The sequence below is a fragment of the Podarcis tiliguerta genome (genome assembly GCF_965153285.1).
Source record: "Podarcis tiliguerta genome assembly, chromosome: 14".
Lineage (NCBI taxonomy): Eukaryota > Metazoa > Chordata > Lepidosauria > Squamata > Lacertidae > Podarcis > Podarcis tiliguerta.
In genome coordinates, this window is record NC_139547.1 from 41,504,795 (window position 1) to 41,521,084 (window position 16,290).

The 16,290-nt window shown below is 44.3% G+C and overlaps 1 protein-coding gene across 4 annotated transcripts in view; it reads left to right on the forward strand.

Annotated features, from left to right (window-relative positions):
- Positions 1–16,061, forward strand: part of PDGFA (platelet derived growth factor subunit A) — a 63,847-nt gene extending 47,786 nt beyond the window's left edge. For 2 of the 4 annotated variants that reach the window (XM_083413799.1, XM_083413797.1), the window contains exons 5-7: positions 11,085–11,211; positions 13,295–13,371; positions 15,184–16,061. In XM_083413799.1, coding sequence (XP_083269925.1) covers positions 11,085–11,211; positions 13,295–13,350 — 183 coding nt within the window. In that variant the 3' untranslated portion in view covers positions 13,351–13,371; positions 15,184–16,061. The remainder of the gene's footprint in view (positions 1–11,084; positions 11,212–13,294; positions 13,372–15,183) is intronic. The other 2 variants (XM_083413800.1, XM_083413798.1) reach the window with 1 other exon arrangement.
- The last annotated feature ends 229 nt before the right edge of the window (positions 16,062–16,290 follow it).

The following is a 16,290-nucleotide window of genomic DNA, read 5'->3' on the forward strand; positions in this document are numbered from 1 at the left end:
GAGCATGAATTTCCCCAACAGTAGAAAAAGGGAAACATGCAAAAAGCTGGTCCTAAAAGGTCTACATTGGCTCTTTGTATGTTTCCGAGCACAATTCAAAGTGCTGGTGCTGTCCTTTAAAACCCTAAATGGCTTCAGCCCTTTATACCTGAAGGAGTGTCTGGAACCCACATCATTCAGTCCGGACACTGATGTCCAGCTCTGGAAACACACCTTGGAAAAGCCCTTTCAAAAACCATCAGCACTTACTAGACTTCCTCCAAACTCCAACCCTCCACAGACCTCAAAGGTTGGCGCAGAGGCTCATGGGATTGCAATGGAAAAGGCTCATGGGATTGCTTGAAGCTGTTTTCACACTGTTTGAGGGCCACTTTGGGGTTTGATTTATTTTGTGGCAGTGCGCATGTGCGTGGTCGCCCATGACTCGAACTCACCGCACGGGGAGTTGCCTGTAAAATCTTTTAAAGCCCCCTTTTGTTTGTACAGTTCTTTGGATTTGAATCATCGCTGCTCTTGAGAAACCGGATAATTCTTATCTGCTGGTGTTGGCCGCTTAGATTAACATCACGTTGTGACCCATGCCCACTGTTTTTTAAACGTTGTGCTCCAGAGGTCTTGAGAAAATCCTCCCCCTTCAAAACGTTAATTAAAAACGAGGAGTCACTTTGGAGCAGTGTGTTCTTTGTAGAGGAGGGCTGCCTGACCCCCACCACACCACACCAGTAGTCTCCAAACAAGAAAATCCATATTTATTTCCTCCTGCGTCAGATGTACTCTCTTTCTCTCTTTGATATAATTAATTGTTTCTCAAGCTCTTGGGAATTCCCATGTTGTGGAGATGAATGGCTTGAGTGTATCATAATCCAGAAGATCCTCTTTGGGGGTCACACGGAAGGTGGCGAGGGCTGGAGGACGGGATCTGTTTTGCTTATTCCCAGAACGGAGTTGAGAGGCTCCCTTGTTCTGCTTCCATGATGTCAGGCTTATGTAAAAGGTCCCCTTTTGGGGTTGACACTGAAAAAGACCTCCACTCCTCACCCGTGCTTTATTGACAAGATGGTGAGATCATCGCGCCTTCCCTAATAAGCCCCCTCTGACTGCAAGTTTATCCAGTTAGTGGAGAGGTCACTGTGTAGGATGCAAGGACGGCAGAGGCCAAGAGACTGACGAGAGCATCGGGAAGTCAAATGCACTGCCTGTCTTGAGCCAGGGACATGATGCCATGGTGCTAGCCTCCCCTCCCTAGGCTGGTTGCTGGAGAATGCTGCCAAATGAGCAGGATCAACTGCCCTAGAAAGCTGGATTGTTTTGCTCCAGTATCATAATATTCATCTCAGATGGTGCATGCATGGTGAATGGGCCAGGTCATGCAGCTGGAACTAGTGGAGGGGGGAGAATAGTTCTTTGCATTCCTTATTTAATGCCCCATTTGTGAATGCTTTAAAATGATGATGATGATGATGATGATTATTGCTGTCATGGTGGCTCCATGTTGATGTGACGCCGTTCCGCTGGTGGTGGTGATCTGATTGGCCTTTTCTGTGTAGCAGTCAAAACCGCAGCTGTCCATTCCATACCTTGCTCTGTTCCAGTCCTTTCCCAATGTTAGCATCCAACAAAATTATTTTTTTAAGAGCAACTGTACCCTGCTTTTCACAAGACACCCACTGCCTACAAGCTTACAGTCTTCAGAAGAAGAAAAAGGAAAGCATGGCACGCAAGGGAAGAGGGACAGGGAGGGAAGAGGAAGATGAAAATCAAGCTCAGGCGCTGCTTTCTAAACAGTTGCTTCTATAAAGACCAGTTGGCACACATTCAGGGGGCAGATGGGGCCTGATGGAGCTGGGCTCCCAGCAAAGCTGGTAAAATGAGCCCTGCTTCCTGTCTCTCCCACTGAGGCAGTCTGATGCTCTCACAGCACAGCCGATAGAGTGAGTGGTAATAATTAAACATTTCTTTTTTAATCAACTATTCTTAAGGTTCATCACACCACATCAGGAAGCGCAATTAGCTTTAGCCAAATCGTATCTTGATTTCCTGGTTCCTTATATAGTCTGCCTGGTTGACTGCCTGTTCTGGAGTGTTACCTTTTCTGGAGTATTAATCTGGTTTCATGCTGTGGCATTTTTAAAAAAGAAATATTTTAAAGGATTTTAGCCAAATCCTAAAAAGTCAGTCATGTTGATTCCCACCTTGACTTCCCATATTTCAGAATAATTCCAATGTCATGGAATTCTATTCAGCATTGATCCAGAGGAGAACTCCAGTGTATAGTTTGCAGAATAAAAACCTAAACACGTTGCAGGATTCCCCCAAAATGGACCAGAGGCAATTGTGTTTCATCCAGCAGAGCCTTACTGCTACTGAAAGCAAATGGTCACAAATCCCATACAGTCAGGTTTGGCACTGTCCATAAGAAATCCAGTTGCAGCAGACTTAACTTAAACTTACAATAAGTAAGTTTGAGCATGTCTCTGAGCAAAAAAAGAGATTTGGTTACACACCAGCAACATTCAGTTTGCTTCCTGGACTTCTGCCACACCAAAGAATCGCCAAACTGAAACATCTAAATCATGTACTATCAATCTGCACCTTTACTCACACATTCCAGCAATCTTCCCCTTCCCTCCCGTATTCGTACGGAGTCCTGTAGCCTTTAAATGTTAACTTCTACTGAATTAAGTGCATGGTGTAGCCTTGTGTGAAGTGCAGTAGTATTGAACCCATCTTGGCATTAGGCTGCTGGTGACTAAACAAATGAATGCCTTCCATTTACCAAATTGCCCTTTTGTAATTTGATCTCCACATATCTTCTCTGTCCACCCGGACAGCCTTTCTCCCTTGTCATGTAGTTAAGAAGATGCTGTCTTCTGTTCGGCGTTTCCAGTAGGATGGATGAATGTTGTAAATCCACTTTGCCTTCCAAAAAGCCCCATCCATTAATTCCTTTCCCCCTGAAGCACAATCCAGCTATCGCTTCTTGAGCCACTTTGTGCAAACATTCTTGGTCTCTCAGCTGTCACTTTTCTGTCCTGCTGGCTTTTGTGTTGTCTATTTAAACCCCAACAGAATGCCAGACCTGTATCCCAGCGCTCTAGCCTGACCCTTGCGGCCCTTTGGGGATATGGACCACTTCCATCGGCCGTCATTCCATCGCACTGTTGCTAATCCACTTGAGAGCTGCGGCAAATAAATGTCCTTTGAGAAACGTGACTCCCGTTCCAAAAGGCATTCCATCATGTGGGAGCTCTTCAATCATTTTTTTCTTTTTTCTTTTTAATGACTAGTGAAAAGTTTACGCAGACAGTTCTCCCCGCAATTAATTTTTACATTATTAAACAAGATCTGCCAATATATAACTTGGATTCTTTTTGACGGATTTGAAATATTTTAAAAAATCTATCTAGAGATAAAGAGAAAGGTTTTTGTGCAGAAAATAACAATAGGGGATCAGCAGCATTTGAAATTTGCCAGGTGCATTTTGAACCTGGCTATTGGTCGCGGGTGGCGCTGTGGGTTAAACCACAGAGCCTAGGGCTTGCTGATCAGAAGGTTGGTGGTTCGAATCCCCACAACGGGGTGAGCTCCCATTGCTCGGTCCCTGCTCCTGCCAACCTAGCAGTTCGAAAGCACGTCAGAGTGCAAGTAGATAAATAGGTACCGCTCTGGCGGGAAGGTAAACGGCGTTTTTGTGTGCTGCTCTGGTTTGCCAGAAGTGGCTTAGTCATGCTGGCCACATGACCCGGAAGCTGTATGCCGGCTCCTTCGGCCAATAAAGCGAGATGATCGCTGCAACCCCAGAGGTGGTCACGACTGGGCCTAATGGTCAGAGGTCCCTTTACCTTTTATTGGTTGCTTGTGACCAAAGGAATATGCCCAGGTGCCAGGATGGCGTCTGATGTCTCCACCATCTGGAGGTGTGTGCCTGGGGATCCATGGATCTTGACTGTTTTTATGCATTAGCAACGAACCCTGTAGAAATGTATCCATGATTTTTTTTTATCTCCGCAACCAGAACGAATTTCAGGAACCAAAAAGTCATATTGAAAAACACAACTTTCAAGCTGCTTGGCCCCCAAATGGCTACTGGGTGTTTTGTTTTGGCGACTGTAACGCCAGTTGAAGGAGCCATTTGGCCACCTAGCTTATATATCTGACATATATACTTATATATACACCTACATATAGCCTCATAAACATCTCAGCAAACCCAGTTTTGGATTTCCTACAAATCAGCATGCTCTCCAGACCTTATTTAGCCAAGCCCAATGCTACAAACAGCACACAGAGAAATCAAAGAGGCTGGTTTGCTGGGCAATGCAAGGATGCAGAGAGAGATCTGCTAAGGGCTATTAGAATCTATCGGGGGAAACCTGAAATCAACAAGGAAAACATGGGAAGGAGCAGAGCAGCATACAAGAAAATTCTTGAGAACAAAAAGGCAAGCTTTGTGAGAAGCCAATGGCAAGAACTAGGATGGGCAGTGGCTGAGCAAAGAGAGGACAAGTTTTGGCTTTTGGTGTCTTGGAGCATGAAAGAATCGAGATCAACACTAGATGCCACCATATTGGCACAATGTTGGGTGGTTTACTATGCTGATTTTTTTGGAGGACAGGGCAATCATTCGATGCCGAGGTGACCATCGATCAGCCACCTGAAGTGGAATACCTGAAAGCCGAGCATGTCTGTGTAGCTCAATGTCAGAGTATTTGCTTTGCATGCAGAAATTCCCCGGGTTCAACCCCTGTCATCTCCAGGTGGGGCTGGGAGAGATACTGTGCATGAAATCCTGAAAAGCTGCTGCCAGCCAGTGTAGACAGTACTGAGCTAGGTGGAACAATGGACTGACTACATGTAAGACAGCTGTGTTCCTGTGCCCCTTGTTTGTTTGCTTTTAAAATAATTTTTATTAAAGGTTTTCTTAGTTTACAAAAGCACGTTCATTGTCTCTTTTTTCAGGTTGTGTTTTCTACAGATCAGTTACATTTGTTGCGAGACATTACTTGGGTCAAACATTTATAGAGTTGACTGTACCTGCTAATTGACTCAGTGCTATCATTACGGAATCCCCAAACACTTTGTTATCATACGTGTATAGTATGCTTAGCTTGAGGAGTATGTGTGCTCTTGGTTTATAGTTTATCTGCGCTGGGGAATTTTTTTTTTTTTTTTTGATTACAGTTTATTTCTGACACATGTAATTTTCCCCATTGCTGATTCATTCCAATGTCTGAAATAAGTGCAGCCAATATGAAAGTTGTTCCATTATTGCTGGCGTTCTTGTCTGTATCTTTGATTACAAAGGTCTTAATCTGTGTTTTGTTGTTGTGAATGCGACCGGCTTAGTCATCCTTTGATGCCGGGTGACTCAGATTTGCCATACGTTTTCCTTCAAACTTTGCACTTGGTTAGAATTTAGACCATGCCAGAGGAGGCTGGGAGCATATTGCTTCAACCCATGGGTGACCTTTCGAGCAAAGCATTCTTACGAGTCGTAGCCTGCTGTAAATCTATCTTGGTGGAAAACTGTCAGCCTTGGGAAATGTTGCAAATGCGAACGTTTCAGACATGACGTCTGTGGACAAAAAAGCGGTGGCCAGTGCTAACCCTAGAAAGATCTTCACCTCCCAAAGCATCTGCGATAACTTCTAATTATTTATCTTATTTATCTGTGATAAATTGTGTCATCTCACTGTATACAAGTTGTACAAGTGACAATAAAGTATTTCAACTTGCTTGAACCTCTAAGAAATAAATTTAGGGAGCTTTCCCCCCTGTCCTTCAGATGCCTTGACATGGTAACTCTTACGTGCTAATGAAAAAAAATATTTTGGGTACTATGAATTAATTCCATAGAGATTTTGGATTAGTGGAAATATCATGCTTTGGTACAGGAAGTAGAAGGGCTCAGCAGGGCTCATGCCTTGCATGTAGAACAGGGATATGGGATTTATGGCTTTCCAGATGCTGTTGGGCTTCAACACCAATTAGACTCAGCCACCATTACCAATAGTTGGAGAGCACCAAATGATTTCTGGTAGCCAGGCTGGAAAAGACTTCACCTGAGATCTTGGACATCTGGTGCGAGGCAATGCAGACAATACCGAGGGGTGGTGGCTAGATGGAAAACTGGGCTATAGGAAGCTGGACTCATCATGTGCTCTCAAAGCAATAATGCAATGTGCTTCTCAACTCGGATGAATAGCATGTTCTAGCTGTTGAGCATGTGTGCAGCTATATACTTCGTCAGACCCTGCTCCCCTGGGTGCTCTGACAACTCTCTTCTTACAGGACAGTCCTGTTTTTTGTTCCTTGGAAGAGTTTTTTGCCGTGTCAGTGCAAAAAGTATAAACAGAAAATCTAGAATATGCAGGACATAAATCACTTCCACAACCTGCTTATTTACCTGTTGTTCGCTTTAAAATATGGAACAAATGAACTTCAAAAAACTGCTGATTGTAAGGTTGCACAGTCAATCCATGTTGACAGCCAAAGGACTAGATTTGGGTTGACATTGTCCTCAGTCCCCTCAGTCCCTGGGGCAAAATGAGAGTGCCTGAAAGACCTACGAATTGTCTTGTGACTTTGTCTGATTGCAAATCTTGATGGCTACGATGGACGGCAGCGTGCCTCTGAGTAGCAGTCTCTGGGGAACAACAACAAAGGCGTCCTGCCCTTGGGCTTCCCAGAGGTATCTGATTATCCACTGTGGGAAACAGGATGTTGGACTAGATAAACCTTTGGTCTGATCTAGCAGGACTCTTGTTCTTATTTTTAGTGCCTTGTAGTCCACAGATGCCAGGAATTAGCTTGATAGGCTCATAACTCACCCTGGGACTTTGTTGTCTTCCATTCTCCACATACACACCTTCTCCAAGTTCAGTTGGAAATGGACTTCCTGGATATGCCAGATTGGTTGATCTGTGAGTCTTGTCTTTTGGGTAGGAGGTTTGGGCGAGATGGCCTTTAAGATCCTTCCAGCTCTTGTGGGCAAGCCCTGTTAACATGACGGGCTGTATTTTTGTCCTTTCATAAAATGTTCTTTGCTGGTTTCTCTTCGCCCCACTTCTTTGGGTGCTGCTGGATACTCAGTGAGGCTTTGCAGGCAAAAATAATGCCTCTCTGTGCCATTGGCTTGCCTGCTCTGATGTCACAGCAAGCCTGGGATTAGATAGTTCAATGCTGGTGCCAGTGTGGTGTAGTGGTTAGGAGCGGTAGATTAGTAATCTGGTGAACCGGGTTCATGTCTCCGCTCCTTCATATGCAGCTGCTGGGTGACCTTGGGCCAGTCACACTTCTCTGAAGTCTCTCAGCCCCACTCACCTCACAGAGTGTTTGTTGTGGGGGAGGAAGGGAAAAGGAGAATGTTAGCTGCTTTGAGACTCCTTCGGGTAGTGATAAAGCGGCATATCAAATCCAAACTATTCTTCTTCTTCTTCTGCTAAGTGGAGAGAATTTGAATCCAGAGGTGTAGAGGCAACATTTTTTTAAATTAACCCCCTCTCTGCCAGTTATCAGAGGGTGGCAGGACTACAGGGAGACACACACTGGCCTTTGCCATCAGCCAGGGTGCCAAGACTGCACCCGAGAGCAAAATATCATGGGAAAGGGGAGACCAACTTGGCCATGAAGGAGCAGCTGTGCTAATGTTGGCGCTCCTATCCCTCCACCCCCATTCCTTTTTCATTGCCTCTGTTTAGTGATCCTGTGGGCTGTCTTGTCTTTTAATACCACAATGCTTAAAAAATAAAAATAAACCAGGTGCTTTATCAGTGTTAAATATTAATAGTTGTGGTAGTAGCTGCAGTGGATGATGACAACGTAATAATAATAGCTGCCCAAGACAAAGATCCTTCAAACCGAAACGGGTTTGGGAGACTTTTGTTGACGTTTTGCTGCTTTGTAATACGGGCTGGCAGAAATGATCAAAGGGGGTTTGCATACCAGCAGGGCTTTTGTTGGCAAAGGAAGAGGAACAAGCCAGAGGGGAAGGGCTCCTGAGCTCTAATAGCAAGAGGAGGAGCCCTTGCCTGCGTGAGAGCAATAGACTCCGGCTTCCCTCCTGCCAAGGGAGTAGGTGAAATTCTTCTCGAAAAGAAAGGCAGCATCTTTCATCAGCCGGAAGTTATCCAAGATAGTCGGACAAGCATTTATAATATGAGTGGCTCCCGGCCAAATACTACTCAGACCTGGGTTCCCAGCATAGCATGACTTCCCTTGTGGGCTTGCTTGTTTTAAAATGTCCTGCTTTTGCATCTGGGGTATTTTGGCAGGCGTGCCTGCTTGAGTGTGTTTTATACTTTTTTTTTGGAAACAAACGAAGAAGGCACCACCGGTCCTTATAACGGAAGGTCCCGAAATGTAGACTCGCTTGAAACTTGGTAGATGGGAAGCCAACAATATTTTATTCTTACCTCTTGGAAAGACAGCAGAAATGTAAACCACTGAGGCCCAGAGAATAAGACCTTTAGCAATTCTTCCTTTCTTTCTTTTTACCTTAAGCAATAAAATAGGAATGTAAATACCGTTGGGTGTTTACGATCTGATTACTGTGAATGAGACTATTGCCATGGTTTCATCTGAACTGTTCAATGCTCTGAGACCCTTCAGGATGAAAGATGGCCTAAACGTGCAAAATAAATCAATGAATGAATAAACTAAAGTGACTCTGGATTGGAGACTGGGATGGTGGGGGCGGAAACACCCACTCCTTAAATATTATTCAATATCTGTGGACGTTTCCTGACTGCGGAGCCATCTCGAGGCCTTTTGCTGCCTGAGAGAAAGGCCTCATCTGCACTATGCATTAAAAGCACTGTGGTACCACTTTAAAGAGCAATGGCTTCCCCAAAGAATCCTGGGAAATGGAGTTTGTTAAGGATGCTGAGGGTTGCTAGGATACCCCTATTCCCCTCAAAAATTTCAGAGCTGTGTAACAATCAACTCCTCTTCCCATGGAATTCTGGGAACTGTACCTCTGTGAGGGAAACAGGGGGTCTCTTAGCAACTCTCAGCACCCTTAACAAACTCCATTTCCCAAGATTCTTCGTGGGAAGCCATGTCTGCTAAAAGTGGTATCATAGTGTTTTGATAGTGTAGATGGGGCCAGAGATGGGCACCCCCAATTCCATGTACAGTGGTACCTTGGTTCTCAAACTTAATCTGTTCCGGAAGTCCGTTCCAAAACCAAGGCGCACTTTACCATAGAAAGTAATGCAAAATGGATTAATCTGGTGCAGACTTTTAAAAACAAACCCTAAAACAGCAATTTAACATGAATTTTACTACCTAACGAGACTATTGATCCATAAAATGAAAGCAATAAACAATGTACTGCAGTTACACAATCATTCAATCAATCAGTAGCTGAACTGGGTTCCACACAGTCACAAAAACAAAAAGAGTCGCAAAAACATAAACACAAAATAAATAGCAAAAACAGACCTCAGCATAACACTCAAAACGGAAGTGTGGCACTCAAATCAGAAGCGTAACACTCAAAACGGAGCACGTTCGGCTTCCGAAAAGGGTTTGCAAACTGGAACACTTACTTCTGGGTTTGCAGTGTTTGGGTTCCAAGTTGTTTGAGTACCAAGGCGTTGGAGAACCAAGGTATCACTGTACAGAAGTTAATTGGCCTGGAAGTCAAACCTTACTTTATGCCTGGCTACAAGGCAGGAGCCTCCACTGTACCTGAGGACACTAAACTAGGGCACAGGGTGCAGGATAGGTCCCACATGGCACAAAACGCAGCATCCCAACCCATCACCTCTCTTTGCTGCCGCAAACGCTGTAGCCACCCCCCAATCTTCCTGAAGATGATGCCGGGCCTGTTTGAATGGACAGTTCACCTGTAGGAATGGCACAGGTTTGGATTTGAGGAACAATAGCTTTTATGAGACAAAAGTAAGAAGATTTCCAGCTGGAGTTGTTAGCAAAAGGTGCCCAGTAACCTCTTAGGGCCCTTACGCTCCTTGCAGTAGGAAAGTCTGTCTGTCTGTACTCATGCTTGGCTTGTATATATTTGTAAAGAAAGCAGCTATTACAAAGACCCCTTTTGACCCCTTTTCAAAGGAAGCGAAACCCATTCGGCAGCACTACACCTCGAACTTCTCCCCGCTTGGAAGTAACAATGCTTTTCTGCTGCAGAACGGGACACACAAAAACACCCACAAGCCTCAGTCCAGCTGCGTACACACCCTGTCAGAAAATCGGCCGCAGTGCCAATTTGGCAAGGAGAGCCGAGCGACGACGAGGCCCAAATCCGGTTCCTGAACAGCTCCCCTGTACCGTTGCCAATTTTATTTATTAAATTTACATCCGGCCTGCCTTCTATAATTTGAGCCCAAGGCAGTATTTGTAGGGTTCCCAGGTGGTCGCTTTAGCAGGCAACGACAGCATCCGGATTTCCTTCGCTTCAGGAAGGTTGCTGAGCCATGTGCCTTGAAGCCAGGTGTGGGCAGATGTCAGACTTGCAAGATCTTCATGGGTTTGCGCTAGAACACCCAAGGCTCACCAGCAGGAGCCAGCGGCAAAACAGTGGTTCAAGGAGCCAGACCCAACATGCTGTCTTATGGGACAGAGCCAGTTGCATCTCCCAACCCCGGGTGTCAGGCACAGAACTTGCTTGGCAGTGCAAATCTACATCTGAGATGCTGCAGAACAGAGATTCTAACAGCCCAATATTTTTCTTTGTGTGTGTGTGTGGAGAGGTCTTTTCATTGCCGATAATTGTTTAAAAATTAGCAGCCGGAAATCCTTAGTGGTCTTCTACAAACCCTCTAGCAAACCAATATACCCTGATTCGCATTTTGCTCGTCTCTGCTTTTTAAAACTATAGCCTGGAAGCTCTGCAATAGCTCTCAACTTGAGCAGAGGAGTCACTGCTGGTGAAGTTTGTGCTGTTCCTCATCCAGCTAAAAGGATGCCTATCTAGGACACTTGCTTCTGTGTGTGTGTGCATGCAAATGACCTCCTCTCCTAGCAGCATTGGGATGGTCTTGCGTAACTGGACACTTGAAACTTTGTTCTTTGCTGACCTAATGCATTAACAAGCCTTTAACTCCCGTATGTTTTTAATGCAGGTGGCAAAAGTGGAATATGTTAGAAAAAAGCCAAAATTAAAAGAAGTCCTGGTGAAGCTAGAAGAGCATATGGAATGCACCTGTACGTCGTCAAATTCTAATTCAGATTTTCGAGAAGAAGAAACGGGTATGTTGACATTTGGGTGGGGATGGGCTTTAATTTAAGCTGGAACGTCTGGGTACAATGTGGCTGTTGAAGTTCTCTGGGGACCGGAGAGGGGTCTCAAGCACTTAAAACCAGGAGAGGAGAACAGGTGGTGGTCAGAGGTTCCAACCACAGCATTTGGAACTGTGCTTTACTCGTTTACTTAAATATTCTTATATCACTCCTTTCTGATAAAACGTTCAAGGCGGCTTGCAGCGCAGTATTGGAAAACAATACAATAAAACACAAATTCGGCGATGAAAAGCAGCAATAGGTGGCAGATTGTGGGTTGTGGCCAATTAAATCTTACTTAGAGTAGACCCACTGAAATCAATGGATTTAAATTCATCTTGATCGGCCGCTGTGTGTGTGTTACTTAGCTGGCTACAACGCCGTAACTTAAAACCGAGGATTCACATGCTAGGAGAGCTAAAATTATCATCTGGGCAGACCAAATGCCTAAGCTCTTCGTAAAGTGACGAAAGGCCTTCAGAGAGGGGGAGTGGTGAGTCTCCTTAGTTAACTTTGAAGTCCTCCCCTTCCTCTAGGCAACTCAGGCAGGTGTAGTGGCCAGGAATCCATGCCTTGTGCTAGCTTTATATCAGGAGGGTGCAGTCAGTCAGATTTGCATTGTTTATAGCTAATGGCTACTACAATATAATTCACAAAACACCCAGAGGAAGGTAACACACAAATGTTCAGAAATGTGGGTTGTTGGTTTTTTTTGTTTTTTTACCTTGTCGAGTTCCTCTTATCAAATTAAAAATTCCCTTGGCAGCCAGTGCTGTTTCAAATCAAAAGGGCAATCTGTAGATTTCTCACTGCCAGCACATGCAAAGCTACCCTATTACAGGTAACAAACTTGTTGACATCGGCCAACGGCCATCTAATTTTTAAATAGCTCCCTTGTAGAATTTTTAATATATATTTTTTAAGGGAAGGGATCGATCACTAGGTGAGTTGTATAAAGGGCAAAACAGAGTACTGTCGTACCTCGGAAGTCGAACACCTTGAGAGACAAACGCTTTGGCTACCGAATGCCACAAACCTGGAAGTGGTTGTTCCGGTTTGTGAACGTTCTTTGGAACCCGAACTTCCAACAGGGCTTCCGATTGGCCGCAGGAGCTTCTTGCAGCCAATCGGAAGCCGTGCCTTGGTTTCTGACCATTTTGGAAGTTGAACGGATTTCCGGAACGGATTCCATTCGACTTCCGAGGTATGACTGTATAGCATAAGCAGAGGTGAAAGGGCAACAGGCAGAAAGGGCAATAGGCAGAAAGAAATCTCTAAAAATCAAGCACTGTTTTAGATTTGGCTCGTGCTTGTTGCTGTTGTTTTGCTGGCAAATTTGAGTAATGATAAGGATTAATAGGAAAGGGCCATTTGTTCAGTCATGGAGTCTTTTCATTCCATTCCTGGCATCTCCAGGCAGTTTTGAGAATCGCCCCCTGCCAGATAACATGAAGAGCTAACATGTAGACAACTATTGAACTAAACAGACCCAGTGGCCTGATTCGTACAGTTTAAGACATCTTCCAGTGTTCCTTTGGCTGTTCAGTTATCTTTCTGAACACACTTAGAGAGGAGGGAGTGGGGCTGTGGTACTTGCCTCACTCTCATGTGCAATATAAGCATAGAGCTTGAAAGATACCCAGTTGCGGTTACAGAGCCTGTACCCCAGGGTTAACCAATGTTGTGTCCAGTTATGGTGCCTTCTCCCCCAACCAGACACTCTGGCTGGGATTGATGGAGTTGGGAGTGCACAGGTTCATACATAAATGGTATGGGGGCAAGAGATACGAGTGGTCTTGATCCCACTCTTCTTTTTACATCAGTTTCATGTGATCTCGGAATGGGCCTGTCCCAAATGCTATGCATTTTCTGCACCCGGCAGGTAATACCTTGGAGAGGTAACACTAAACACCTTAACCAGGTGGAACAAATTACTGTTCTTTTTGAAGAAGGAATAATGGAAACGATTGAATTTTTTAAAATCAATAAATGCATTGCCTTTGGGTGTTTGCTTCTTCTTCTTTTTACGCCATCCCTGCCCTTGTGTCAACAGGAAGGCCTGGGGGGAAAGGTAAAAAACGGAAAAGAAAAAAGTTAAAACCCTCATAAAAAAATACTGCCGCTGACCAGGTAGGACCTGTCTGCTGAAACTACCCTTAATACCACAAGCAACTGAAAATACAATCAGCTATTCTCACTCTCCCACCTAATCACTGTTCAAAAATCTTTACACGTGGCTGTTTTGGAGCAGCCAAGAAATCAGAAATGATTGGCTCAGATAATTCTTTTCACAAGTTTCTTTCCCCTTGACAGCTATGCTTGTTGCTGCAAGCACCTCACACCCTTTCTTTCCTTTCCTTTCCATAATTTAATTTTGGAGGGATTAATATTAAACGCTTGCAATCTGCAGCTCCCTGCTATTTTTGAATTGCCATTGATTTCCAAAGGTGGTTCAGGTGTTCTGTGATGATACTGAAACGCTATTGAACAAGGGTTATTATTTGCTTGATATCTGTTGCATTTATATACCACCCTTCTCTCCAAGGAGCTCGAGGGGGTGGGGACACAGTTCTCCCCCTCTTCACTTAATCCCCACAACAACCCTGTGAGGTAGGTTAGGCAGAGAGGCAACGAATGGCCCAAGGTCACCCTTCGTGGCCAAGAGGGGATTTGAACCCTGGTCTCCCAGGTTTAAGTCTAATCACTACACCACACTGGCCCTCAAACATTATGGCCCTCAAACACGCACCATCAATAAAATACGGCCTGCCACTTCTATTCCTATTCCAGCAGGCTTGTACCAGATTTGAACATGGCCCTAGTCTTCAGGGATATATTAGGAACCAAGGGTGTAGAGTTTTGCTGTAAGAAGATCTACATCACCAGGCATGCCCCGTACAATAAATCTCCCTTAGCGTAGTAGAGATGAAGGCAAAAGTTCCTGGGTGTTGCACTGAAAAAGCTGAATTATTTAACGCACTGTGCAAATGATATGTGTAAAGGAACCAAATGTATTCTATGTCAACTGGATAGTCTTTATGAACTGCTGGGGGGGGGGGGGAGAACTGTTAAGGGTAGTACTCTGGTCTGTTGCAAGTCCTGTCTTCCAGGTGAGCCCAGAACTTGTGGGAACTGTATTATATAAGCAAAGGTTTGGGCAGGTTAAATCTAAGCATGCAACACAGTCAAAAGAGAACAACAACGAGTAGTTTCTTGGCTGGATTTAGGACCCCTGCACATTTTGTGTTTTTATCCTGTATTTTTATGTTGTGAACAGCCCTGAGATCCTCGGATGAAGGGCAGTATATAAACTTGATGATGATGACGATGATCATCATCATCATCATCCAGAAGGGGCATGGGCACCACTTTTCTGTGACCACTGGACAGCTCAGTTGGTTAGAGTGTGGTGCTGATACAAGGTTACGGGACTCTATGAATATGAGATGAATCATATTTATTTATTCTAAATAAATATGATTCATCTCATGGCACTGCCAAGATGTTGAAAGGTTCAGCTCCATTTCTGATGGAGCCAATCTCATGGATCCTTCCCATATCCATTCAGGGAATGGAGTGTGGAAAACTCCTGTGGTGCTAGCACTTTAATGCCTAATATTTTTAAAGCAAGGGTGGTTAGCTGCCTCCTCCTGCCCCTTGCTCCCCCCATTTTGTCTCCATCTCGCACCATCCCTGACTGTTGGCCATTCTGGCTTGCGGTTGGAGGCTGACCACCTCCGCAAGGCCACAAGTTAGCAACCCCTGAATTAAAGTGTGAGAAAGCCACTCCCAATACCCCTGTTATGTCATATAAAGGCCACGTAAGTAACTTTTCAGTCAGGAATGAGGAGGGGGTCCCCCCCCAAAATGATCTTAAGAAGGAAGTTCAGTCTTCTAATCGTACAATTGCCTTGTGCTCCCCATCCCTTTTCTCTTTTGCAGATGTAAGGTGAAAATAAGCTAGAAAAGATTTCTCTCTGGGACATGGATGTACATTGTTTGTTACATTCCTGAACCTACTGTGTATGGTGCTTTAATGACTGTATACTTCATTCATTCTCCTACGTTGGGGGGGAAATTGTCTTAAAGAAAGAGAGAGAAAGAGAGAGAGAGAGACTTCACAAGAACAAAGAGACAATGTACATTTGTTTAATACGACATCAAAGCAAGTATTGTAGCACTCTATGAAACAATACGAAGTTTCCCTGTCCAAAACAACAACAACAACCCAAGAAGACAACTCGAGAAAAACAAAATGGCATTGGTAGAGGAATACGAAAAGTACCCTGGCAACACAACAAAAGACAATGCTAAATTAAGTGAAGAACAGATTTCCTCTGAGAAGAGCAGTCAATGGTGCTTTCTTTTCTGTTTGTTTCTGTCAAGAAATGTGCCTGCATTCTTGATGAAGATGGATGGACACTGATGGAGTTTAGGCACACATACAAAAAAAAAAGAAAAAGAAAAAAAAAGAGCAGGAATGTATCAAATGCCACAGCAGACACTTAATAGAAGCAGTGCGATTTTGCTTGACGGTATTTTAACGTCTATACAAAAAAAAAAAAAAATCCTTCTGGGGCGCCTTAAGTGGATGTTTTGGTTTTTTTTGTTTTTTACACCATAAAGTTATTATTAAGCTTTCTTTTTACTCTTTGCCTAGCTTTTTATTATCCTTTTTTTGGACTACATTTACCAATAACCCATATAGAAGACTGCTGTAGCGATGGCGAAATGGGACACACAGACAAGTATGGAATTTCTCCTAGTGGGATGCAAACTAATGAGATGTATTAAAATAAAAATGATATACCTATGCATAATTTTCTAAATGTTTCTTGGTTTATGTCCCGTTTCCTCTTTCCTCCCCGTCCCCGCCCCCCACCCGCCAACCTCCTCCATTCCCGCACACGCTATTTAAAACTGGCTTTTCAAAAGTGTTGCCAAGGTTTGTTTGCTTTTTGTCGGCAAAAAGGATTGTAATGATGGAAGGTTTGGTGTTGCTGATCTTCCTCTGCCATGTGCAGAGATCAGGTGGAGGTGGGGTGGATT